The sequence below is a fragment of the Chionomys nivalis genome (assembly GCF_950005125.1).
Source record: "Chionomys nivalis chromosome 23 unlocalized genomic scaffold, mChiNiv1.1 SUPER_23_unloc_1, whole genome shotgun sequence".
Lineage (NCBI taxonomy): Eukaryota > Metazoa > Chordata > Mammalia > Rodentia > Cricetidae > Chionomys > Chionomys nivalis.
This window is the reverse complement of record NW_026646869.1, coordinates 2,722,097-2,749,413: the sequence shown is the minus strand read 5'-3', so window position 1 is coordinate 2,749,413 and position 27,317 is coordinate 2,722,097. Positions and strand designations below refer to the sequence as shown.

The following is a 27,317-nucleotide window of genomic DNA, read 5'->3' as shown; positions in this document are numbered from 1 at the left end:
GCAATGCAGGTCCCACCACCAATCATGTCACTCTACCCAACGTTGTGAAGCTCCTACTCCTACCACCTGTACAGTGGCAACCAGTGGAGCACTGTGGGATGCCACCTAGGCACTCAAAAGTGGGTGCCGAGTCCTTGTCCTTATGCAGAAGTCTAGGAAGAGAACCATGGACATGTTATTAAGCTAAAGACTCAAATCAGGGACTGGAGAGATGACTCAGCAGTTAAGAGCGCTGGCTGCTCTTCCAGAAGACCAAGGTTCAATTCCCAGAACCCACCTGGCAGCTCACACCTGTTTGTAACTCCAGTTCCAGGGTATCTGACGTCCTACAGGTCATTGTCCCGGGGATTACATTAATTTAAGTACCACAATTCAATTAGAACATATGCAAAATTAATGCATTTATTTATTTATTTATTTATTTATTTAAATTTTGTCTTAAAATTGGGGCAGGGGATTGTTTATTTTTATTTTATATGTGTAGGTGTTTGGCTTCTGTGTCTGTGCACTTGTGAGTGCCTGATGCCCAGAGAGGCCAGAAAAAGGTGTTGAATCCCCTGGAACTGGAGGTACATGTGAGCTGCCATGTGGATGCCGGGAATTGATTCTGGGTCCTCTAGAAGAGCAGCCAGTGCGCTTAACCATGACTCGTTCCTCTGGTGCTCCCTTTTCTGGCTTTCTGTGACAGGGTATTGTAGCCCAGACTGGACTTGGACTTGCTGTGTAGCCAGGGCTGGACTTGAACTCATAATCCTTCTGCCTCCACCTCCCAAATATCAGAACTAGAGGCACACTGAGATTATTTATAATAAATAACTTTATTAGCGATCTTCACTATATAACCCAAACTGGCGTCATATTTGCCCTGTAGCCCAGGTTAACCTCCAACTCATTACCTTCCTGTCTCAACATCCCAGGTACTGAGATTACAGGCATAAACCTTCTGCCTAGTTATTATTTAAAACAAAAAAAAAGGCAGCAAGCAGGATTTAAACCACTGACTGAGGTTTGCCTGTCCCAGAATTACAATGCTACTAAGGCAGGGTCACTGCCAAGTCAGCAGGTAGCAGGGCAGGATTGTGAGGATTCTAGCTGAAACCCGATGCTTAGGAGTAGAATAAAGGCCTAAGGTCCTGAACACGGGACACTGGATGCCAGGAGGGCAGGATCAGCCCCTGTAACCGTTTTCTTATGTCCTGCAGCCTCAAAAGATCGAATCTCTGTACACAATGGCACTTTTGCTTGGTCCCAGGAGAGCCCTCCCTGCCTGCACGGGTATGAAATCCCATCAAGAAATGCTCTTGACTTCTGAGAAATGGTGTCTCACCTGGGGCTGGAGGCTAGGCTAGGCTAGGCTTGGTTTCTATGCAGAGAGACAAGGGTTCTTTTTTAAATATATATATATATATATTATGTATACAATATTCTGTCTGTGTGAATGCCTGCAGGCCAGAAGAGGGCACCAGACCCCATTACAGATGGTTGTGAGCCACCATGTGGTTGCTGGGAATTGAATTCAGGACCTTTGGAAGAGCAGGCAATGCTCTTAACCTCTGAGTCATCTCTCCAGCCCGAGGCAAGGGTTCTTGCATGCTACAGCCCTACAGAGGGAAAAAGTGTACCTGAGCCTCCCCCATCAGGCAGGATATACTGCTCTGCTCCCTGCCTGGCTGACACGAGGCCTGAGGCCCAGCCTCATCAACTGTGACCTCCTTTTATGCCTCTTGTGTCAATTCCAAGGTCGTTGTTCCCCACAAAGAGAAAGGAAACCTGGCCATCTCTCTCTGCCTCTGCCCACACACCCACGAGTGTCCACTGGGCATGCACCTGCCATGCACTCTATCCTGGATGCTGGGGACAGAGGGAGGCCCAGGAAGCGACAAAGCCCACAGTATGGAAAGGCTGGCATCCCAGCTGAGGGTCCAGAGGTCAGGGGAAGGCTTCTTGAGCAGTAAAAAGGCCGAGAACAAAGACCCCGAGGCAGGAGCATGCCCAGGTTCTCAGTCTTGCGCTGTTGTTATTTAGGGCTGAGAATTCCTCATTGTGGACTGTCCTGGGCCTTGTAGGGTGTTTAGCAGAACTAAGCACGGAGGAACTCCAGCCTGTGGTGGCTGACAGCAGGGGATGGACAGGAGCAGGCAGGGCAGAGGCAGAGGCCTGAGCAAGGCTACTACAGCCAAGCAATCACATCATGTCCTCTCTGTGTGTGCATGTGCGTGTGTGCGTGGATAGGCATACAGTAGTACACATGGGCACACGCATGCGCTTACATCTGTGTACTGCCTGTGCATGTGACTCTGTACACCAGTGTTTGTGGCATGTCTGTAAGTGCTTGTGTGGCAGACACAGTGTACACGTGACGTGCTCAGGTGTGAGAGGGAAGGCGGTTCAGATACTCAGACAAGGATCGGGGAGGAACGGCCCTGTGTATCCTCTTAATGGTCTCCCCAGGCCTGAACAGCAGGATGGGGCGGGTGTGTTTGGGGTTCCCTGCTTCCGTACACACCCAAGCTGACCTTTCAGAGCTGTATTTCCCCTGGGTTGTCAGGATCAACCTCACCGTGCCCCAGGGCTGTCTGCTGGCTGTTGTGGGCCCAGTGGGGGCTGGGAAGTCCTCCCTGCTGTCTGCCCTGCTCGGGGAGCTGTTGAAGGTAGAAGGGTCTGTGAGCATTGAGGTAAGACCACCCTGTTCCTCCCTGCCCTGGCCACTGAGATGTATCCTCAGAGATCCCTCATATCTTCCCTCACAGTCCAGGTCCCTGTCAACCACTGTCAGCCTCCTGCCCTCTGAGCACCCAATCCCCTACTCTCATATGAGCTACCAACTGCGAAGCGTGTTTCAGGGTTCCGTGGCCTACGTGCCCCAGGAGGCCTGGGTCCAGAATACCTCAGTGGTGGAGAATGTGTGCTTCAGGCAGGAGCTGGACCTGCCCTGGTTGCAGAAAGTTCTGGAAGCCTGTGCTCTAGAGTCTGATGTGGCCAGCTTCCCTGCAGGAGTCCACACCCCAATAGGGGAGCAGGTGAGGAGCCCCTGGGTCCAAATACCTCCCTGACCTGGGGATAGTATGATGAGGGACAATAAGGACAGAAAGGGTGTCGTGAAGGAGGCCCCAGCTCAAAGCCAAACATATAGCAGCTGCTCCGTTATTAAGGAGAAATTGGTTTTAAAAATTAAAACAGAGACAAAAGGAGAGCAGAATGCCCTGCTGAGTAATGTTAGCCAGATTGTTTCCCCTTTCTTTGCCTCACCAAAGTATCTAAGCTGAGATGGTCCCCACACAGGACACAGGCATCTGAAGCTATTGAACACACAGAATCAAAAAACTATGTGCTAAGTGCCGGCCCCCTATTTGTTTTTGTAAATAAAGTTTTATTGGGACACAGTCATCTATTCACTGCCTATGATCTATGACTACTTCAGAGCTAGGAAATTGGGACAGACATCAAATGGCCCTCAAACTTTACAAAAGTTATTCTCTGTCCCATCCTAGAAAATGTGGAGTAGCCCCTGGATTAGGGAACTGGGAATCACTGCTGGGATCAAGCTTTGCAGATTCTGAGCAACTGCTTCACCTCTGAACTATAGCCTCTTGTTTTGGTTTGAGACAGCCTCAGCCTCTTGAGTGCTGAGACGATGGGCATGAGCCACCACAGCTGGCTCAGGCCCCTACTTTCCATCCTTTCTCCCTTCAGAGCCCAGCAGACAGAGGGTCGTGCCAAGAGTTCAAGTCCCCCTCTCCCTCTTTCAGAACTCTCAGGGCTTCCCATTGCCTTCAGTGAGAGCCAAAGTTTTGAGCAGCCCCAGAAAGCCCCGGTGTGACCCCATTTCTCCCTCTACCTCATCTCCCGTCATACTTCCTGCTCTCTCCAGCTACAGGGACCCCTCCCCATGCTCACCCGATCTCCCAAGAACACTCTTCCTGCAGGGCCCCAGCTGGAAAGCTGTTCCCATAGAACGCACAGGGCTCACATCCTGCGTCACCTTTGAGGCAGGCCTGCTCTTGTCCCCTTTCCCATCACGTGTTCATTGGATGAAAGGGTCAGGAGAGTGGACGCTCGCTGCTAGATCCCCTCAGCCAAGGGCAGTCAGTAAATGAATGAAAATAAGTTAGTTAGACAAGGGGGCGAGTGGCGTCCTCAGGGAACATGTCAGCAGTTGAGGAAAGGGAAAAAATACTGGGCAGAGAAGGAGGAGACAGAGTGCAAAAAAAAACAGCATCTCCAGAAGGGACACTGGGAAGGGGAGAAGCAGGCTCAGGCCAGCAAGGGTTCTGGCCCAGTGATTAGAGACAAGCAAGACCCAAGAGCAGGTGCCTTGCGCTGTCCCCGAATGAGCAGGCCTGTCCCTCACCGATGTCGTGCTGGGTTTTTTGTTTGTTTGTTTTGTTTTGTTTTTTGAGACAGGGTTTCTCTGTGTAGCCCTGGCTGTCCTGGAACTCACTCTGGACCAGGCTGGCTTTGAACTCACAGAGATCCGCCTGCCTCTGCCTCCCTGGCCACCCAGTCATTCTGATGTCACCAGCAGATGTGTATATGAGTCCCTGTCTCATGTTCCCAGGGCATGAATCTTTCTGGGGGCCAGAAGCAGCGACTGAGCTTGGCTCGGGCTGTGTACAGAAAGGCTGCTGTGTACCTTCTGGATGATCCCCTGGCGGCCCTGGATGCCCATGTCAGCCAGCATGTCTTCAAACAGGTCATTGGACCCAGTGGACTCCTCCAGGGTACAGTAAGTGTGTGTCAGAGAGAAGCTGAGGAAGTCCTGAGAGTTCTGTCCTAACCAGCCCTTCTCCAGTCCAGTTTTCTTCTTTGTATCTGTCAGCTTTTCCTGCAACAACACTATGTAACAAACAGCTTCCCAAATCTCAGTGGCTTACCCTTACTTCTTTCTTAGGGGGTTTGTGGTTAAACTATTTATAATGTTTCAGTTTTATGAAGATCTCAAAGTGGTACATATTTAACTCTTTAAAAAAATTTTAAAGGGTTTTGATCTTTTCCTGGGTAGCAATTCTTTCTCCTAGTGCTAGTTGGTGTTCATGAACTGTGGCTCCTTCTGCTGTGTAATCTTGAGGAGGAAAAAGCAAGCTCTGAGGAGCACTTCATGGCTGAGTTCTAGTGCTTGGTGTATTAAGTGTACTGTATTTTCACACCAGGGTTGCCACTCGGTGGTAGTTTTACATGTGCAAGGCCTTGAACACCATCCCCAATACCTCCTGAACAGCCATGGTGAATGCCTGTAATCCTACCAGAGACGTGGAGGCAGGATAATCAGAAACTCAGGGTTATCCTTAGTGTCTCGGCCAGCTTTAACTGGTTTTTGACTTAGCACAGCCCAGTCCACTGGGAGGAAAGCCTTGACTGGGGAATTTCCTAGATCAGATTGGCCTATGGGCATGTCTGTTAATTGATGTAAGAGGGCCCAGCCCACCCCGCAGTCCCACCCCACTATCCCTGGGCCAGGGGACCTGGGTTGTGCAGTGAAGCCAGGTGAGCCTTGTTCTGTGAGGGGAGCCATCCAGTAAGCAGCATCCCAGTGGGTCCTGCTGTACTTCCTGGGCTGTGAGGAAGTTCCCTGAGTGGAGGTGACACCACAGGGAAGAGCAAGGAGGCCTGCCTTCGGGATCCTGCCTGCAGCTCTGTCCTGACTTCCCTCAATGATGGACTGTGACCTGGAAGTATAAGCCAAATAAATCCTTTTCTCCCTAAAGTGTTTTGGTCACAGTGAAGTTAGAACACTTGGGTACAGAGTGAGTAGAGGCCAGCCTGGTATACGTGACACCTGTCTCAAAAGACATTTTAAAAAGTATTTTCACTCGTTCTGTTTTGATCTTAAGGTGGGTTTCTCAGATCGCCCCATCCCATCAGAATGGGAAGCTCTCAGGTTCACTTTAAGCCCAGGTCTTCTTGATCTGAGACACCCACTATTCTCTTTGGACATGGTATTCGCCAGAACACGGGCAGGTACACAGGAAGGGCCACCTGTTCCTCCTTTCTGACTCGGGGACACTCCAGCTCATGTAACTTCTGTCCCTGCTCTGCCCAGACTCGGATCCTTGTGACGCACACGCTACACGTCCTACCCCAGGCTGACCAGATCCTGGTGCTGGTCAATGGTGTCATCGCAGAGATGGGCTCTTACCAGGACCTTCTGAACAGAAACGGAGCCCTAGTGGGACTTCTGGATGGAGCCAGACAGCACGCAGGAGGAGGAGAAGGTATTGACTGGGCAGCACTGCATCTCTGTGCCTGGCTCTCGCTGCCCTCTGGAGGTTACCAGGGTCCCATTGATGGGGGTGGAGCGCCCTGACCTCACTCATCCTGAGGACCTCTCTGCTGCTGCTCTGGGCCTGCAGACAGACCACCCCTCCCCCACAAAGAGCCAAGGACACTGCCTGGGGCTCACAGTGTCTCTGCCACACTTTTGGTTCTCTGTGTATTTATGTGTGTAGGCACACGTGTGCACCAGTGTGCATGCATATGTCGTTGGAGGCCTGAGGTCACTCTTAGCCGTCATTCTCAGGAGTTGTCACCTGGCTTTTAGAGCCAGGGTACCTAATTGCAACCCAGGTGCACTGACTCAGCTAGACTGGCTGCCAGTGAGCTCCAGGGATCCTCTGTCCCTGGAGCTGGGGTTACAGGCATGGTACTAGCATGCCTGGCTTTTTGTGTGGGTTCTGGGGGGCGGGGAGCTCAGGTCTTCATACCTGTGACACAAGTTTTACCAATGTAGCCTCTCCTCAGCCCCTAAGTGACAACATTTCATTTGATCTCACAAGGGCCCTCTAAAGTGGGGGAACCAGTACTGTCCTTGTACACAGCACTGAGGCCTGTGTCTATAGTCAGAGTAGAATTCAGGGAGTCCCACCCAGTGTCTATGCTAAACATGTTATGAAGAGCATCTGGTCCCAGGGTCCCTCTGTATTCAAGAGGGTAAATAACAAACTTCCAGAGGAACATCGGCCATGAACATTGTCTTAGGTTTCTCTTGCTATGAAGATACACGATGACCAAGGCGACTATTGTAAAGGGAAATCATTTAATTGAGGAGGTTTACATTTTTAGAGGTTTGGTCCATTGTCATCATGGTGAGACATGGTGGTGTGCAGGCAGACACAGTGGGGGAGAAGTTGCTGTGAGGGCTCCATCTTTACTTGGAGGCAACAGGAAGTGGTGCCTCACTGGGCGTGACCTGAGCATATAAGAGACCTCAAAGTCCCCCTCCACAGTGACACGCTTCCTCCAACAAGACCACACCTACTCCATCCAACAAGGCCACACCTCCTAACAGTGCCACTCCCTGGGGGCCATTTTCTTTCAAACCACCACACACACAGTGAGAAACCCTTCACTCATTACAGCTCAGTGAGTCAGCACGGTGCCTGTCTCCATCTCACACATGGGGAAACCGAGGCCTGCAAGTTAAGAAACTGGCCCACGGTTTCGTGTGTGGCTTGTTAGTATCAGTGCTGGGCCATGAAGCCAAGCTACTAGGAGCCAGAGAACACGCTTTTGAATTCATTGGCTGTTGCTGTCCCCCATGTCTCAAGCCTTGCTTTAATGTTACCCCTGGTCTAGGGCACTGCCTCTTCTAGAAACATCTGCTCAGCATTGGCCCTCCATGATAGGTTGGGGAGATGGCTCGGTTGGCTAAGTGTTTGCCTTGCAAGCAGGGGGACCTGAGTTCAGTCTTCTGCATCCCTGTAAAGTGTTCGGCATGGTAGCCCATAGTCTCAGCTTTGGCGAGATGGAGACAGGAGGATCTATAGGACTTGCTGCCCCATCAGCCTAGCCTGAGTAGTGAGGTCTAGGCCAGTGAGAGACTGTTTTACAAAACATGGTAGACAACATTCCCGTCCTCTAGCCTCTGCATGCATGCACACACAAATACACATGCATGCACACATACATACCCACATACACACACCTATACATACATACAAATACACATGCATGCACACATACATACCCTCATACACACACCTACACATATATACAAATACACATGCATGCACACATACGTACCCACGTACACACACCTACACATACATACCCACATACACACACCTACACATGCATACAAATACACATGCATGCACACATACATACCCACATACACACACCTACACATACATACAAATACACATGCATGCACACATACATACCCTCATACACACACCTACACATACATACAAATACAAAAAACTGTCTTAATTTCTTCTGCTGCTGTGATAAGACCCCAGGACCAAGGCAATTTAGAGAAGAAAAGAGTTTATTTGGGGCTTAGAGTTCAAAGGGTTGGAGTCCATGACCATCATGATAGAGAGCATGCCGGCAGGCAGGTGGGCATGGTAGCTAAAAGCTCACATCTTGAGACACAAATCACAAAACAGACAGACAGAGACTAAAAAAGACTCAGACTTTGAAAATTCTCAAAGCCTGCCCCCAGCGACGCATCTCCTCCAAGGCCACACTCCCCAATCCTTTCCAAATAGTTCTAACAACTGGTGGCCACGTCTTCAAATGTGTGAGTCTCTGGGGTTCATTCTCATTCAAACCACCACAACACTTAACTGTTGACTCACTGTGTCATCGTGAGCTTGGAGATGGGACCTTGAGCACAGAACTTGCACATTTGTATTGGACAGCTTTTACTGTGACAGTGCTGTGTAACAAACATCACCCACATTTCAGTGGTTCATAATAGCGGCTACTTCTTGTTCACAGATCTGGGGCTAAGCTATTATATTTCTGCTTATATTTCTGATCCAACCTGGGTAACATCAGATGGGAGGTTATCCCTGGGGAATTTGGCACCTGAGATATCATTTGAGTTAGCGAGGAAAGAACAGGCTAGGCACAATAAACTGCCTGAGCAAGTGTGATAAGGATGCAGGGGCAGCATGCTATTTTCCCAGTTCCATAGCGTGTGCTCAGTATCTTCTGAATGAATGAATGAATGAATGAATGAGAATAAATGAATGGTGTTTTTGCGTGACCCCAGGGAAAGGTCGAGAGCAAAGAAAAGTTGCCAGAGCAGCAGCAGCAACCACGCTAGGAAGTGTTTTCCAGAGAGGCTAGGGCATGGCAGCAGTGAGTGTCCCAGCCAGTATCTGGATTCCCTGGTATGCCCTTCACTGATATCGCTGACCCTTGCAGGTACACATGCTGAGGCCACCAGTGATGACCTTGGAGGTTTTCTTGGAAGTGGGAGGCCCAAGAGCAGACCAGAAAGGTGGGTTCTCTGGTGCCGAGCAAGAGAGGCCCAGGCTGAGGACAAACCGGATGCTATGGCTGCTGTACCTCAGGCAGAGGGGCAGCCAAACTCACGGGTGGGGCTGCCTTTGAATACCCCATGGGCTCAGTGATGGATAAGTCACCCACCCCAAACGATCTGCCAGTTAACAAGGCACTGAGCTCCTCATGGCCAGTTCTAAGACAAGTCCTTCAAGCGGGTGATGCCAGTCAGTAGAGCAGGGCAGGCTGGCTCCCGGGAAAACTTCTCGACATGGCTGGAAATGACAGGGCTGGGCTGCACTCTTCCCATTCTGTAGGGCAGGCTGGGCTGGAGTCTGGCGGAGCACACAGATGGGGGTCACCAAGAGGGAGCCTCCCTTCCCACCAGTCCTCTGTGTCCAGGGCACCTGTGACTCACTGTGAAGCTGGACTTTGACAACAACAGGCCACCATGTACCAGGCAGTGTGGGTTTCTGCAGCAGCAGGTGGGCGAGTGTACGAGGGAGGCTGAGGGTCTTTGGACCTTGTGGATACTGAAGGTGGGGACAGATCCTCTGACATCATGACAGCTGGCACCCTGAGAGTGACCTTTAGTGGCAGTGTGATGCCCAGGAAGCTGAGTACGATGAGGTGGAAGGGCAGATGTGGATGTGGGATGGGTGGAGAGATGGATGTTTAATAGGGAGGAAGGGAGGAGGGAGATGTTCAGGCATGAACTGACAGATGTGTGCATGGGGAGAGTGAAGAAAGGATAAAAGCAGATGGGGGATGAAGGAAGGAAGGAACAGAAGAAAAGATTAAAAGAGGCATGGATGAGGCCAGGCGTGGTGGTGCACACCTTTAATCCCAGCACTCAGGAGGCAGAGGCAGGTGGATCTCTGTGAGTTCGAGGCCAGCCTGGTCTACAAGAGCTAGTTCCGGGACAGGCACCAAAGCTACAGAGAAACCCTGTCTCGAAAAAGCAGAAGGAAAAAGAGAAGAGGCATGGATTAATGGGAGGGTGAACGGTTGGCTACCTGGATGAACGGACAGATGGAAGAATGATGGGTGGGTGGGGGAGGGCAGGAAAGAGGCCTGGCTGGATGGAGAGGAAAAAGGAAGGGTGGGCTGATTCATGGGAAACAGTAAATGACTGGTAATGCTAGGGAAACAAGACACGGGTACTAAATGATGGGCAGCCCCGTTTATAGCTAGGGAAATGGAGGCACAGAACAGCTAAATCTGTCCACACTTCCATAGATGACAGAAATACAAATATCTTCAGCATCAGAATGCAAAAAAAGTGAATCCAGACAAGCTGGACTGTTGAGTCTAAGGGTCAACAGCAGGGGAAACTGGAGCAAAGCTTAGGCCAAAGTGAAACTTTGGGAGACACAGTTTCCTGTTTAGAAATGACATCAGGGGACTTGTCTGACTCTAGAGTGATGAAGCTGGGTACCATGTAGGAGGGAAGTATGGTGCCTAGATCATGTATCCATCCATGCATCCACCCATGCATCCTCCCATCCCTTTTATATCCACCCACCCATGTGTCCATCCATCCTTCTTTTTATCCATCCACCCACACATCCGTGAACGCACACCTTCCCCCAGCCCCTCCTGAGGAGAGCTAGAAAGAATACTGCAGAGCTCACTGGATACACCGTGAAGGGACTCATGGTCCCCTATGGGAAGATACACTAACATGTCCTGATCTCCTCTGGATGACAGGCTCAGGCCCATCGAGTCAGCCGCTATGAAGGACAGAACCACTTCAGAGGCACAGACAGAGCCTTCTCTGGATGACCCTAAGGGGACAGGATTGACAACAGAAGAGGACAGCGTGCAGTATGGCCGGGTAACCACCAGTGTCCTTGCTCCAGTCTGCACACTGGGACGGCACTCACCCTTCCCAGACACCTACTACGGGCCAAATGGGATTCTAACCTTCCTCTCTCTTAATCCTTACAATCTCCCATCTCGCCCTACACCTTCCCCTAAAAGTCAGACGGTAATGGCCTCTTTGTCTTCCTTCCTTCCTTCCTTTCTTCCTTCCTTCCTTCCTTCCTTCCTACCCCTCCCTCCCTTTCTTCCTTCTGTCCTCCCTCCCTCCCTCCCTCCCTCCCTCCTTTCCTTCCTTTACTCTGTAGACCAAGCTGGCCTCGAACTCACAGAGATCCACCTGCCTCTGCCTCCCGAGTACTGGGCTTAAAGGCATACACCACCACCTCCAGGCAGTAATAGCCTCATTTTAAAGATGAAGGATCCAGCGTGTATAGGAGCTGGTCCTTGTCTCTATGACAACACTCCAGTCTAGGGAAGCCCAAATCTGAAAGACATACTATCATTTCTCTTCTCCCAAACCACCTTACCTTTTTCCACAGCCCATCCTTAACCCATGTGTGCATCCCTCACCTGTCCTTCCTTCACCACCCAGATCAGCCGGTAGCTACGGCTCACATGGATCTACAGCAGAAGGGTCCTGAGGCAGGAGTCTGTAGAAAGATGCCCAGTGAGGCTTTGCTAACGATGCCTTTGGGAACTTGACTTGACCTAGGCCCAACTCATTCTCTCCTCTGTGTGTCTCACAGGTGAAGACCACCACGTACCTGAGCTACCTGAAGGCGGTGGGCACACCCCTGTGCACCTACACCCTGTTTCTCTTCTTCTGCCAGCAAGTGGCGTCCTTCTGCCAGGGCTACTGGCTGAGCCTCTGGGCTGATGACCCGGTCGTGGACGGACGGCAGAAGCATGCAGCCCTGCGTGGCTGGGTCTTTGGACTCCTGGGCTGTCTCCAAGGTACCCTATGTCAGTGAGCAAAGCTCTGCTCCCACTCCACCCCCTCCTGTCCTTGGATGTCTGCTCAGGACATTCTAGGAGCAACCATCCCAGGTCCTTGATGTAGCCTGAGGACAGCTCTTCCCTACCAAGAAGGTATCTCTGAAGTTAGCTAGCTAATGGCCTCAATCACCCGCCCCAAACCTCCAGACAGCCACATTCATCACAGCTGAACCCAGGCTACAACCCCTCCCCAGGGCACTCTCTTTGGCCTCTTTCACTGCCCCATTTTCTCCTCTTTCTTTTTCATTCTTTCTTTCTTTTCCTTCCTCCCTTCCTCCCTCTTTCCTTCCCTCCCTCCTCCCTCTCTCCTTCCTTCCCTCCCTCCCTCCTTCCTCCTTTCCTCCCTCCTTCCCTCCTTCCTTTCCTTCCTCCCTCCTTCCTTCTTCCCTTCCTTTCTCCTTCCTTCTATCCCTCCCTCTTTCCTTCTTCCTCCCTCCTTCCTTCCTTTCTTCTCAGGAACTTTTAAAAAACACTTGTTTGTTTATTATTCTCAGTGTGTGCACGGACACGTGAACACCACAGCACACGTGTGGTCACACCTGTAGGAGTGGGTTTTCTCCTTCTCCCACACAGATCCCAGAGTTGGTATGCCCAGGCATCAGCCTTGGCAGCGGGTCCTTCTGCTGAGCCTTCTCGCCAGCCCAGCTCAATTTATTGTTCATTTCAAGGCAGTCTTTCCTCAGAGCCCAGGCTGACCGCAAACTCAAGATCCCCGACTTCCCTCCCAAATGCTGGGACTGCAGGTGTGCACCTGCACGCTCAACTCCTTCTATTAAAATAGCAATAACTCCTGAAGTGATCGCAGGCTCACCTCTGCCAGAAGGCAAGGTGCAAAGGGCTCCCATGTGCCCTTTGCTGTGGACACCGGGCTGCGAAGTGATACTGCCATATTGCATCAGGATCTTGACTTGTTGTGCAGTGGCACTATTTTGTTGTTTCTGTAGCAGTCCTCACAACCCCACACTCGGGGTACTGGGCATTCATGTCCCTGCAAGGATCATCTATGGTGCCCTTGTTGAACCTCATCCTCCCTATTCCAGACTCCCCTGTCCTTAGCCCGACTCCCCGACATTTCAAACATGGCCACAGTAAAAAGAAACATGCAGGTCTGGCCCCATCATGAAAGCTGAATTTGTCAGAAATAGTGACACACTCCTGTACCCCAGCTACTTGTGAGGCTGAAGATAGCATAGTTACACGTTTAAGGCCACCCTGGGCTCAAGGACAGCCCAGGTAATTTAGTCAGATACTATCTCAAAATAAGTGAAAACAGGCGTGGTGGCCCAGTGCAAAGACAGCCTCCTCCAAACCTGTTGACTTGACATAACTCTTGGGAACCGTGTGGCAGAAGGAGAGATCAGACTTTCACGGGTTGTCTTCTGATTTCTACATACATGCTATGTCATGGACACGTCCACACACATGCACACGCGCACACACACACACACACACGCACACACACAAGTAAATGTAAATTTTAAGTAAATGGGGGCATCCGAGGATATAGAGCTTAGCATAGAGTGCTTGCCTAGCATGTGTGAGATCCTGGCTTCAGTCCTCAGCACTGCAAACACAAAGCACCCTCAGCACGATTTACTAGGACTGTGGTGACATCAGGAAGGTGCCATGAGCCTCCCCAACCCAGGGACCCTTATGTCTGTAAACCTGCTGTCTCAGCTGGGAAAAGCTACTTTCAAGACGGTCACTGCATCCACTAGCACGAGCTGTCAATCAACTATGCTGGAATGAACTTGAACTCATGTTTGGGTGGCACGCAGCTGCATGTTGGCTACCTCGGGCTAACCTGGGGTGGTGGCACACCTGTGAAGTCTCAGCACTCCAGAGGTGGAGGCAGGGGAATCAGGAGTTTATACTTATCCTCTGCTACATCACAAGTTCAAGGCTAGCCTGGGCTACATGAGACCTGCCATCTCAAAAGAACTGGACAGTCTCTAGAATCAAGGAAAGGTATTCTCCCACAGCCAGCCAGCAGAGGAGCTGGGTCCTGGAGAAGCCTGGGGTGGGGGTGAGGGGGACCTTGGGAGCAGGTGCCAAAGACCCAGTAGTACCTGGCCGGCAACAGGCCACCTCAACATCCCCAGTCCACAGCACTTAGCTCCAGCTCAGCCCGCATCCACCAGGGAAGGTTCTGATTGGCCATTTACAAGTCAGGTGACCATCATGAACCAATCACAGTGACCCACATGGCTGGCGTGTTCTGACTGGCTAGCTGAGTCATGTGACTGCCCTCTCTGTAGTGTGAGACCATGATTGACAGTAGAGTCCCCTCCCCTTGCAGCCTCTTCTCCTGCATGTGGTGGCTTCTTGACCCCTTGTTTCCCTTAGCTGTGGCCGACCACTCCAGTTTCTATCTGTGTCTGTGCATCTGCCTCCTGTCTGTGCCCAGTTCTTAGAAGGACACAGGTGTAGTCCCTGCCCAAAACCTAGAATATTCTTTTATTGTACCTATGAAACGTGTATTTCTAAATAAGGCTGCATTTGGAGGTTGGGGTAGGCATGAGTTTGGGGAGACCCTATGCTACACCCCAGTAGTAGGTCATACGACAGTCACCGGGTGCTGGGAGACCTGCCCCAACCCAGCAGCAGGTTCTACTCAAAGTCCCTTCTGCAGCCGTCGGACTGTTTGCCTCCATGGCTGCGGTGTTCCTGGGAGGGGTCCGAGCCTCCGCTCTGCTTTTCCGGAGCCTCCTGTGGGATGTAGCTCGCTGTCCCATCGGCTTCTTCGAGTGCACGCCTGTCGGGAGACTGCTGAACCGCTTCTCCAAGGAGACGGACACGGTGGATGTGGACATCCCGGACAAGCTGAGGTCGCTGCTGACCTATGCCTTTGGCCTCCTGGAGGTCGGCCTAGCGGTGTCAATGGCCACACCTCTGGCCATGGTGGCCATCTTGCCGCTCATGCTCCTCTATGCCGGGTTTCAGGTACGGAGAGCTCAGAGCCCAGATCTTGCTGAGTGAGGTCTTTTCGCTGCCCTCTATTCTGCCTCACCACCAAGCAGGCCGACAACAGAGGATACCTGCTCCTCCCTGTTCTCTAAGAGCTCCCTCTCAGCGTCCCTGTCCCCCCTCCCACCACAGAGCCTCTATGTGGCCACATCTTGCCAGCTGAGACGCCTGGAGTCAGCCAGCTACTCATCTGTGTGTTCCCATATGGCTGAGACCTTCCAGGGCAGTCCGGTAGTCAGGGCCTTCCAGGCCCAGGGACCCTTCACGGCACAGCACGACGCCCTTATGGATGAGAACCAGAGGGTCAGTTTTCCCCGACTGGTGGCTGACAGGTAGGAGAGCCTGGGATGAGAGTACACCTGGAAAGCCCCTCCCCGCAAAAATTGAGCTGCATGGTTAGAGGGGTCAAATGGCTTGAGCACAGTCCTACAAGCTGGGGACAGTCTGAGGCTGGGTCCCCCTCAGACCACCTGAGCACACAGAGCTGACAGGGTCTCTGACATCCAGTGGACTGGAGGTACAAACAGAAGTGCGGTTGCCAGACAACAGTCCAAACCTGTTCCCTTGGTGACAAGGCAGCTGGTATTAACCGTCCTTAATCTCCTTTGGGAGAGCACAATATGGGGTCAACTTCTGGCTCGGCTGTTTTCAAGCAGGTAGCCGCTGGACAAGTTACCCGACCTCTCTGAGCCTCGCTCACTCATCAGTGCTGCCACACCCTCTCTGAGCCTCGCTCACTCATCTGCTGTCACACTCAGGCAGCTGTGAGGATCCAGCAGTTCCAAGGAGCCTGCTTCTAACATGTGTACCGCATACCTGGTCCTGCTCCAGCCCTTCCCGAGCCTTGGTTTCCTCAGCTGTCAAATGGAAACAGTGTCGTCTCCCCTTGCAGCCGGGGGACCAGGCATCACCTGTGATGCTCCCAGGGACATGATAGGTACTTGTTCCCTCAAGGTCCCGAGCTCCCTGAGCGTGCCTGCTTATAATGAACGAGCAGACAAACGAATGGTAGAGCAGGGCCCAGTGAGAGGTGCGTGCTGGATCTACCCGTTCAGAATGTACTGTTGAGCACATTCTTCGCGCTGAGCTATGGACTGAATCTGGAGACAGAGAAAACAAGATCTCTGTCCCCATGGAGCCCAAGACTCCTAATGGCGACAACAGCTGTGAAATCAAACGATTTGTCTGGTGAGAGAAGCAGGGACAGGAGGTCAGTGGGTGTGAGAGAAAAAGAAACAGTCAGGGCAGGCTCCCAGGAGAGAGTGCTGGAGCTGACCTCACGAGGGGGCAGGCCAGGGCTGGGATGGCTCACGAGTAACAAGCTTGCCTTTGAAGTAAGAGGGTGTGGGCTCAAGCCCACATTCGAACTCACCTTACCAATAACTCAGGTGTAGTGGCATGAGCCTGTCATCTCAGCACTTGGGAGAGAGGGCTTGGGTTGGAGGCACGTGGGTCCCTGAGGCTCACTGGGCAGCCAGCTAACTCTTTTGATGAGTTCTAAGCCAATGAGTGACCCTGTCTTAAAACAGGAAGGAAGAGCTGGGTCCTGGTGGGTGTGCCTTTAATCCCAGCACTCGGGGGCAGGGGCAGGCGGAGGATCTCTGAATTCAACAGAGTTCCAGGACAGCCAAAAAAAAAAAAACTCAAGATGGATGACACCTGAGGAATGACCGTTAGGGGACATTCGATCACACTGTGAACCCCGAGTTTGCATTTGTGTTAATTAAATAAAGTTAACCTTGGATCAGGAAGCCGAGTTAGCAGCTAGTTAACAGAAAGCAATCGTAGAGGGTCAGAGGGCACAGAGAAGAGATAGATGCAACAGAATGGGAGGGATCTGGAGTGGTGCAGCCTTTTTGTTTGGCAGAGCAGAAGGATGCTCTCTTTGGGAGACACCAGCAAGGGGAAAAGGTCAGCTAGTTGCTACTCAGCCTCTCTGAGCTAGCAGGTTTTCACCCCAGCCTTTGAAGCTCAAGATTTATTTATAAATAGGATGATAGAGATTTAGTTAATGCTACCTTTAGCAGAGGCAGAGCCGGTGCCTACGGGAACAGAATTCCCACCAGCCTCAGCCTGAGTGGCCAGACCGCTGCCGGGAAGCAGGTCATAACTGCACGGACACAATAACTGGCTGAACTAGCAGAAGATTAAGGCACAGTCACTGTGCCGAAGATAAAACAACAAATGACAGTTGAGACTGACCTCTGACTTGCACACACACGTGTACCTGTAGCCAAACACCCACCAGGGAGAGGATGTCTCCAAAACAGGAAGCTCTGTGGAATTCCCAACATGTGCCAGGCCCTCGGCTGGGTCACTGGGCAAGGCAGTTAGGTCCCATTGTGGGGCCCCCAGTGGGTGCTGAGTGTCTACCACGACCAGAGAAGTGGGTCCTGCTCGTCCTGCTGAGCCCTGCTTTCCTCCACAGGTGGTTGGCTGCCAACCTGGAGCTCCTGGGGAATAGCCTGGTGTTCGTGGCCACTCTGTGTGCTGTGCTGAGCAAGGCTCATCTGAGTGCCGGCCTCGTGGGCTTCTCAGTCTCAGCTGCCCTCCAGGTACTCCTGCATCCACCCCTGCTGGAGGTGGGCAGAACAGAGACAGACGGGCCCTGCTGGAGTGTTCTCCACTGCCCAGCACTAGGGAACCTTGTTTGACCTCAAGCAAGTGGCTCAAGACCCTCTGTGTGCCCATCCAAGTAATGGTCCAGCACTCTACCTCTTCCGGTTAGGAGAGACAGGCAGAATGTTGAGAGGTGTCCAGTGGGGTGTTTATTGTTAGTGCTTGACAGTATGCAGTGCTGGGTTAGAATGCCTGTGTCCACAAACACACACATACACACTCTTACACACTCTTACACACATATACACTCTTACACATAGTCTCTACACACTCACACACTCTTACACATTCTCTCCTCTTATACACACCATCTTACCCTGTATCTTGCACATACATACAATTCTCTCCTTACACACATCATCTTACCCTGTATCTTGCACACTCTTACACACAATTCTCTCCTTACACACACCATCTTACCCTGTATCTTGCACACTCTTACACACAATTCTCTCCCTACACACACCATCTTACCCTGAATCTTGTACACTCTTATAGACAATTCTCTCCTTACACACACCATCTTACACTGAATCTTGTACACTCTTATACACAATTCTCCCCTTACACACACCGTCTTACCCTGTATCTTGCACACTCTTGTACACATGCATGCACATACACTCTGTCTCATCTGCGCAGCAGCAGCAGTTGAAGGTGTTACTCTAAGAGCATCTTCGTAAATTACCGGTTATCTCCTTCAGGGTCAGTGCTCTGGGCAGAACCAGCAGCCGCAAGAGAGGCCATGGGGGGCATGTGGCAGGCTGTCCCTGTGAGCCAGCAGAGGGAGAGGAATGAGAGCAGGGCCAGCTACGGAACTGCTCATCGGCCCCAGCAAAGCACTTAGAGGCTCAGTGGGATGGACATCAGGGAAGGCCTGGCCCCTCTGTAGAAGCTGCCTGAATGGAACCCACAGACCCAGGTCTTATGTGAGTCCTGGAGAGGCCAGGCACCTTCTCTGGTCCTGTCTGGGACAGTGCTGCCCCCTGTTTCCTCCATTGTCTGTCCTATAGGCCAGAGCCCAGTCCCACCCCTGAGGACCCAGGTCCTCAACCTCCCTGTGCCTACAGTCCCTCTTTCTTTGCCTTCCCTGGCACTTGGCCAGGAAGACCTGATGAGACCCAGAGGAGCCCAGCTGAGGTGTCTTCTCAAACTAGGTGACACAGACCCTGCAGTGGGTGGTCCGCAGCTGGACAGATCTGGAGAACAGCATGGTGGCGGTGGAGCGCGTGCAGGACTACACCCACATCCCCAAAGAGGTGACGAGAGGGAGGATGCCTGCCCCTTCCTACCAGGAAGCAGCATCCCTGTGGGCAGTGACAGCCAGGGTGATCGCGGGAGTGGAGAGTCTGAAGCCTCCTGCTGTAGCAGGACAGGTCACTGCAGCAGCAGGAAGGGCGTTCCCTCAGCTTTGTGACGTGAAAGTGACAGCCATGCTCCAGCCCTGCAATGGGGCATAGGACAGGGCGAGGCCATCACCCGGGCCAACAATGGTGGTAGAGTGATTTCTTAACTAGCGACAAGCCAGGACAGCTGCGGGTGCCGAGGACAGACCAGGGTTCTCATGGCACAATGCCACGGGAACAGAGCAGCGAGGTCAATGACGTGGCGTCAAGCTGGGCACAACAGCTCACAACTAAATCTCAGTTCTTAGGAAGTTGAGGCAGGAAGATCGCTGCTAGGTGGGAGCCTGCCTGGTCTGTGTAGTGAGTTAAGGCTAGTCTGAGCTACATAGTGAGAAGCTATTCTGGATAGAAAATTTGAAGTTATCCTGGGCTACATAGCAGATTGGGGCTAGCCTGGGCTATATAGTAAGTTAGAAGCCAATCTTGGCTATATAAAGCAAGCAGGAGCCTAGCGTGAGCTACATAACAAGTTAGAGGCTATTCTGAGAGGCTATACATAGAGAGTTGGAGTATATATATCCTGGGCTAAATAGAGATTTGGAGGCTAGTCTGGGTTACAGCAAAGTTAGATGCTAGTCTTGGCTAGGTAGCATGTTAGAAGCTAGCCTGGGCTATATACTGAGACCTTGTCCTACCAACAAGATGCTGCTCGAATGACCTGGAGTGATTTCCAAATGAAGGTGTAGTGTGGGAAACTGAGGCTCTGAGGGAAAGACCCCCATGAGGAGCTTAGGACAACTCCTCTGACCTGTGTCCAACCTGTTCCCCGACCCAGGCTCCCTGGAGGCTGTCTACCTGTGCAGCCCAGCCTCTCTGGCCTACTCGGGGACAGATTGAGTTCCGGGACTTTGGGCTCAGACACCGACCAGAGCTGCCGTTGGCTGTGCAGGGTGTGTCCCTGAAGATCCATGCAGGAGAGAAGGTGGGTGGCACTCCCACTACATCCTGTGGGCAACAGGCTCTAAGTCTGAGAGATGCCCAGCTTGCTTTCTTTCTGTTTTTGTTTGGTTGGTTTTGGGTTTGGGGTTTTTGATTTGGTTTGGTTTGGTTTCTGGTTTTTCGAGTCAGGGTTTCTCTGTAGCTTTGGAGCCTGTCCTGGAACTCGCTCTGTAGACCAGGTTGGCCTCAGACTCACAGAGATCCGCCTGCTGGGATTAAAGGTGTGCAACACCACCTCCCGGCTCCTGCCCAGGCTTTCTTAATTCCCCATCTCCCAGGCCCTGATGTGCCTCTAGGGGTGGCTTCCTGTGTCTACCTTGATGTCCTGGATGAGGGGCATGTTGGGCTACCTGGAAGGATGGATATGGAACAGATGACAGAGGATGGAGTGTGGGAAAGAACGAGCCTGTTCTTAGGGCAGGATGGCGAGAAAGAAAGGACGGGTGGACTGATTAGGGGCAGAGAGAAAATAAGGGCTGGATGGAGAAGGTGCAGGTAGGACAGGATGCAGAGGAGGATGCCGGAGCTGGGAGGGAGGGCTCGCATGGAAGGATGGGGAGTGATGGAGGTGGCTAGGACATAGAGGAAAGGTAAGGGGCAGAAATGTGGGGAGGAGGAGCTAGAGAGAGCCCAGGTGGAAGGTGGGATGGAAGGTGAGCGGGTGTGTTGAAGGGGCGTGCTCAGTGGAGGGATACAGAGATGGAGGATGAGTGATTGTGTTGAGGGGGCATGTTCAGTGGAGGAGATACAGATATGGAGAGATGAGGGGCTGTGTTGAGGGGTGTGCTCAGTGGAGGGGTACAGAGATGGGAGGATGAACGGGTGTGTTGAGGGGCACACTCAGTGGAGGGGGTACAGAAATGGAGAGATGAGGGGCTGTGTTGAGGGGCACACTCAGTGGAGGGGTACAGAGATGGAGAGATGAGGGGCTGTGTTGAGGGGCACACTCAGTGGAGGGGGTACAGAGATGGAAGGTGAGCGATTGTGTTGAGGGGGCACACTCAGTGGAGGGGTACAAAGATGGAAGGTGAGCGGGTGTGATAAGGGGCACACTCAGTGGAAGGAGTACAGAGACAAGTGCTGTGCAGGGGAAGAGGCTATGCATGGACCTCAGGGCTAAGGCAGACCTGCTCAGTGTGGGCCTCACTCTTTGTTACCTGGCAGGTGGGCATCGTGGGCAGGACAGGGGCCGGAAAGTCCTCCCTGGCTTGGGGCCTGCTGAGGCTTCAGGAGGCTGCTGAGGGTGATATCTGGATTGACGGGGTCCCCATCACCCATGTGGGACTGCACACGCTGCGGTCCCGAATCACCATCATCCCTCAGGTGAGGCCTAGGCCTGGGAAAGAGGTGGCAGAGGAGGGAGCGATGGCAGGGCCTGTTCTGACCCAGTGTCCCTCTGGCCAGGACCCTGTCCTGTTCCCAGGCTCTCTACGGATGAACCTGGACCTGCTTCAGGAACACACAGATGAAGACATCTGGGCAGCGCTGGAGACGGTGCAGCTCAAGGCCTTTGTGGTCAGCCTGCCTGGCCAGCTGCAGTATGAGTGTGTGGGCCAGGGAGATGACCTAAGGTATGGCCGTCCAGCAGTGGCAGACCAGAATGAACTGGGCAAGGGCAGGGACAGTCCGGGCTCTGAGCATACTCCAGGGGATCCTCAACGCCGTCTGTCATACAGGTCCCAACCCATCCCCGCAGTCCCAAGCCTCAGGATCTCTGTGCCATGTTCCTTTTCCCACGGCAAAGTGCCCATAAGGCGCTCTGTCCCACTCAGTATCTGTTTTGCTACAAAAGCACTATGCTTGATGTTTGACTCTGATCTCAGATTCACTGTGGCTAAGTGATGAGCGTGTGTGTGTGTGTGTGTGTGTGGCGTGTGTGTGTATGTGTGTGGCGTGTGTGTGTGTAGTGTGTGATGTGTGTGTGGTGTGTGTGTGGTGTGCGTGGTATGTGTATGCATGTGTATGTGTGGTGGGTGGGTGTGCATGTGTGTGTGTATGTGCGTGTGTGGTATGCGTGGTGTGTGTATGCATGTGTATGTGTGGTGGGTGGGTGTGCATGTGTGTGTGTATGTGCGTGTGTGGTATGCGTGGTGTGTGTATGCATGTGTATGTGTGGTGGGTGGGTGTGCATGTGTGTGTGTATGTGCGTGTGTGGTATGCGTGGTGTGTGTATGCATGTGTATATGTGGTGGGTGGGTGTGCATGTGTGTGTGTATGTGCGTGTGTGGTATGTGTGTGAGTGCGTGTGTGTGTGCATGCGTGTGTGTGGTGTGTGTGGTGTATGGTGTGTATGGTGTGTGTGTGTGGTGTGTGTGTGAGATGTATGTGTGGTGTGTGTGGTGTGTGTGATGTGTGTGTGGTGTGTGTGTGCATGCGTGTGTGGTGTGTGTGTGGTGTGTGTGCATGCGTGTGTGGTGTGTGTGTGTGTGTGTGGAGGCCAAAGGTCCACCTTGAGTGTCCCCTCTATCACTCTCCACCTTGTTTTTGAGACAGGGTCTCTCGCTGAGCCTGAAGCTCACTGATTCTCCCGGGCTGGTTGGCCAATAGGCTTCCAGGGACCCTTTTGTCTCTGACTTCCGGGAACTGGGATCACAGATCCATGCCCTTGTGCCCAGCTTTTATGTGGGTATTGGGGATCTGAACTCAAATTCTCATGTTTGCACAACAAGCGTTTCCCTGACTGAGCCATCTCCCCAGTAACGCCCTTTGCTAGAGTGTTTTAAGGATGAAGCACATATAACATAAACAGGGGCTGGGGGATGTGTCATCTTTTTTTTTCAGCGCAGGGCACTTCCCGTAGGGCCTCATGCACACTGAGGGCATGCTCTAGAACCGCTGTCCAGTCCTGGCCTTTCCTGGCCGTCTAGCTCTGCATGTGAAACACAGTTGTGCAGAGCTGGTATTGGTGGTGCAGGCTTGGAATCTTAGCACTCGAGAGTCTGGAACAGGAAGAGGTCAAGTTTGAGGGCAGCCTGGGCTACATAGTGAGGCACTGTCTCAAAAACCCAAAACCAAGTAAGACTGTGCTCCATACCTTTAACCCCAGCACTCAGGAGGCAGAGGCAGGTGGATCTCTGTGAGTGTGAGGCCAGCCTGGTCTACGTCGTGAGTTCCAGGTCAGCCAGGGCTACATATTAAGATCCTGTTTCAAACAAATAAAACAAAAAAAGGGACAATGGCCACCTTCTGTGGCCGGTATCCACTAAAACACCCTCATCACTTAGCGTGTTGTGATGGGAGCTGGGGCTCTGTGGGCAAGTGTGAGGACCAGAGTTCAGATCCCCTTAACCCACGTAAATCTAAGTAGGTTTAGCAGCCGCCTGTAATCTCAGTGCTTGGGAGGCAACGGTAGGAGATGCCTGGGACAAGCTAGCTGGCCAGGTTAGCTAAGACAGCCCACTCTGGGTTCAGGGGACACTCCACTTCTGTGAATAAAGTGGAGAGTAACTGGGGAAGCCACCCCATGCCAGCCTCTGGCCTGCACACACCCGTGCACACACATGTACCTGCAGATGTGCATCACAAGTGCCCACAATGATCATGCAGAACCAAAGAAAAAGAAAACAGACTTTTCACAGGTAGAGAAACCAGGGCTCAGAGGTGTGAATGACTTGTCCACAGTCAGCCAACACCAAAGCAGCAGAAATGGATTTCCCCAAACCGTGCAGATTTAGACCCTCATGGTGGGGTCAACACACCCAGATGCCATCAGCAGCTGTCCGCAGGGTCAGCTTGCAGACAGACCTATGATGACACCAACTTAGCCTATCCATGCAACTTATTCACAGCGTGGGTCAAAAGCAGCTCTTATGTCTGGCACGTGCCCTTCTCCGGAAAACCCAGATCCTCATCCTGGACGAGGCCACTGCCTCCGTGGACCCAGGGACAGAGATGCAGATGCAGGCGGCCCTGGAGCACTGGTTTGCTCGGTGCACAGTACTGCTCATTGCTCACCGCTTGCGCTCTGTAATGGACTGTGCCAGGTAAGGCGTCCCTCCTGGCGGTGGTGCATAGGAAGACGTGTAATGTGTTCCTCTGCAAATGTCCTGACAAGGATCGCGCATGGTCCACTGCTCAGGGGCATGACCAAGTCCCCAGGGAAGGGCATTCAGCCCAGGAACTGTACATCCAGGAAGATGGGAGGGTCAGGACGCAGCTTGGAAAATCAAAACTTCTGGGGAGTGAATTCAAAGCAGAGCTGGGTTCTCAGCCAATGAGGGCCTCAGCTACTGTCACAAGAACTGCTCTGTGTCTTCCTTGCAGGGTTGTGGTCATGGATGAGGGACAGGTGGCAGAGAGTGGCAGCCCAGCCCAGTTGCTGGCCCAGAAAGGCCTGTTTTACAGGCTAGCCCAGGAGTCAGGCCTTGCTTGAGTCGGGACTCTTGACAACTTCCTTGGAGCCAACTGTACAGCCTGCAGTGGCTGGGGATGCCAGAGACCCGGGGACCATCGTACTCCCCACGATGCTCAATCTAGCCTCCGCTTTGGGAGGAAGATGGCAGAGAAAGGGACAGATGATTGGAATACCAGACCCTGAAGAACCCGGCATGTCCAGGGTGGCCTGAGCAAGGCCATGATCACTCTGCAACCAGAGTGGACAGTGACTCTCAGCCCAAGTTCTACGTCAAGGCCACAGCTGCCCCAGGCCGATTAGGCTGGATGTAACTCTTTATTTTGATGTCATTGTAGATTTCACACAGTTAAGACATCACACAGAGAGAACCCTCGGACCCTCTGACCTTTTTGTTCTGGGGTGACAGCTTGGGCAACGCTAGGACAAGATCAGGGGGCGCGTTGACACTAGCAGACCCCAACAGTCATGTTCATATTTCCTCCATTGCGTGTGTCTCTATGTGCCCAGTGCTTTTTGTTGTCATTATCTTTGAGACAGAATTTCACATAGCCCAGGCTGGCCTTGAGCTCTCTTTGTAGCTGAGGATGTCCTTGAACCTGTAATGTTCCTGCCTCCCCTCCCAAGTGCTGGGAATGCAGGCCTGTGTCACTACACCCTGTGTGCAGGTCCCAGACCCAGAGCTGTCTGTGTGATTGACAAGCAACAGCATTACGTCCCTAGCTCTGGATTCCCTTCTACACCTGTTTAAAATCATAACAGTAAAGGGTCTCTCACCATGTAGTCCAGGTTGGCCTCAAACTCAGCATCCTCCTGCCTCTGTCTCCAGAGTGCTGGAATGACAAGCGTGTGTCCCCACACCCACCTGGACTCACCCCAGTTACCTAGCAACATCGCTGCCACTGTTGGCCGTGGGCCAGGCCTGGTGGGTCTAGTGCATGATAGTGGGTGAGCAGTATCCTTGGTTTCTACTCAGAGATGCCCTGCTATAGCCGTGGCAAAGCTATTTCCACATACTGCATGGTGCCCCGGAGCAGCATCACTGATGCACTCGGCCCTGGTACCACCCACGACTCACTGATAGGTACATGGGCAATGGCTATGTTGGAGTCAGGAGGGGCATGTTCTTCTAGGATACAGGGCATGTTCTTTTGTCTACTCTGATGCCTACCTTGATACAGGGTTTGGGAGGGTTTCCTTTCAGCCCAGAGTGATTCCCCTTTGCTAGTATAGCCTGCAGCTCATTCTGAGGCTCTTCACATGGCAAGGAGCCAGTCTCAGCACCGAGGCTACTTTTATTGTGCAAAAGAAGAAACCGAAGCAAAAAAATGGGGATACGGGTACCCAGTGGCCAAGTGACAACTTACCCCTGGGCTTCTCACCACTCAGTTTGAGTGGTCCTGTGGACAGTTCTGCTCTGGAGGAACCAGAGTTGGGGCACACAACACTCGATCTGCTTTTTGAGTATCTGGCCTGGGGCAGAGGCTGCTGTGTGTCTGTGAATCTACCTGGGATGTTGGGAAGACTGGAGGCCCACCAAGTCTGGAATAAAGCCTGGGTCACAGGCTGGCCATCACATGGGAGCGCCTGGCAGGCCAGCAGGGTGGTCCAGACCACTAATCCCTCAGCCAAGGTCGCCTGCTAGCAGGTCCCAGCCTGTGGGAGGAACGGGACTCAGTTCCAGCAGGCCACAGGCACACATCCTCAGCCTTTGACTGTCCCTGTAGGCCTTTTGCTTTTCTGTGGAGTTGGGTTGGAACCTATGCCTGGCAAATGCTAATCCCTGATGCTCCTCCCTGCAGACACTGCTGTGTGCCGGGCATGGCTGTGGGTGCAGGAGACGCAGAGGAGGCAGGTGCCACCATTCCGCCCCTGATCCACCCCCATGTCTCTTTGTGGATGTATTTGGCGGTCACTGAATCCTTTCACAGAAGAGAAAGCTAAGCCCAGGCATCTTAGTGCCAACATCTGCCCAGCTTCCCAGCCACCAGGCCTTCCTGCCTCAGCACTTCCGCCCTAAACTCCCACCTCAAGGACAGAGGCTAGCAGCAAGCTTCTTCCCTCCTTAAACCGAGAGACTTGATTGAGAAGTTGTAGGTCTGTCTGTCTACCATGTGTCTCGAGATCCTTGCACAGCACAGACACTCAATCCGTACTGACTAGGTGAGCCAGGGACAGGAAGGAGGGATTTGTGAACACAGCACACCCATTGGCAAGTGGTCTCAGGGACAGGCACTGTGCCAGGTGTTTTTCCTGAATTGTTTTATCCTCATAGACCCCAGCCAGCGGTGTGTGATGGCCTCTGCGGACCAATGCAGGATCTGGAGGACCTAAAGGGTTAAGTTCAAGAGACCCTGGTGACAACAGTCATAGGATTTTTTTTTTTTAATTTTTTCATTTATTTTACCAACCACAGTTTCCCTCCTCTCCGCCCCTTCCCTCACCCCTCCTTCCTTCTACACACCACCAATCCACTCCTGGATCAAAAAGAGGCAGGCCTCCCTGCCCTGTGGGAAGTCCAAGGTCCTCCCCCCTCCCTCCAGGTCTAGGAAGGTGAGCATCCAAACAGGCTAGGCTCCCACCAAGCCAGTACACGCAGTAGGATCAAAACCCAGTGCCATTGTCCTTGGCTTCTCAGTCAGCCCTCCTTGTCCGACAGGTTCATAGAGTGGGGGGAGGGGGGAGGAGTGGGGGAATGGGGAGGGAAATGGGAGGAGGGAGGAGGCGGAAATTTTTTCAATAAAAAAAAAAAAAGAGTCAGGCCTCCCATGGGAGTCAAAGCAGGGCACATCAAGTTGAGGCAGAACCAAGCTCCTCCCTCTGCATCAAGGCTTGGCGAGGCGTCCAGCATGGGGCGCTGGTTCCCAACACCAGCTCACGTACCAGGGATCTAGGTTTGGTCCTATCAGACAACCCCAGCTCTGTGTGGGAGCTGCATGAGGCGCCTGAAGGAGAAAATGGGCCTGAAATAAACACAGAAGCAG

The 27,317-nt window shown here is 52.5% G+C and overlaps 1 protein-coding gene across 1 annotated transcript in view; it reads left to right on the top strand.

Moving 5' to 3' along the window:
* Positions 1–24,354, top strand: part of LOC130868900 (ATP-binding cassette sub-family C member 6) — a gene marked incomplete at its 5' end in the record, with an annotated part of 40,929 nt that extends 16,575 nt beyond the window's left edge. Inside the window, 17 exons of the mRNA XM_057760901.1 lie at positions 1,203–1,275; positions 2,549–2,675; positions 2,844–3,020; positions 4,559–4,726; positions 6,041–6,212; positions 9,154–9,229; positions 10,942–11,068; positions 11,802–12,009; positions 14,684–14,994; positions 15,151–15,350; positions 17,447–17,573; positions 18,795–18,896; positions 19,819–19,965; positions 21,147–21,305; positions 21,387–21,553; positions 23,771–23,965; positions 24,246–24,354. Coding sequence (XP_057616884.1) covers positions 1,203–1,275; positions 2,549–2,675; positions 2,844–3,020; positions 4,559–4,726; positions 6,041–6,212; positions 9,154–9,229; positions 10,942–11,068; positions 11,802–12,009; positions 14,684–14,994; positions 15,151–15,350; positions 17,447–17,573; positions 18,795–18,896; positions 19,819–19,965; positions 21,147–21,305; positions 21,387–21,553; positions 23,771–23,965; positions 24,246–24,354 — 2,645 coding nt within the window. The remainder of the gene's footprint in view (positions 1–1,202; positions 1,276–2,548; positions 2,676–2,843; positions 3,021–4,558; positions 4,727–6,040; positions 6,213–9,153; positions 9,230–10,941; positions 11,069–11,801; positions 12,010–14,683; positions 14,995–15,150; positions 15,351–17,446; positions 17,574–18,794; positions 18,897–19,818; positions 19,966–21,146; positions 21,306–21,386; positions 21,554–23,770; positions 23,966–24,245) is intronic.
* Between the last annotated feature and the right edge of the window lie 2,963 nt (positions 24,355–27,317).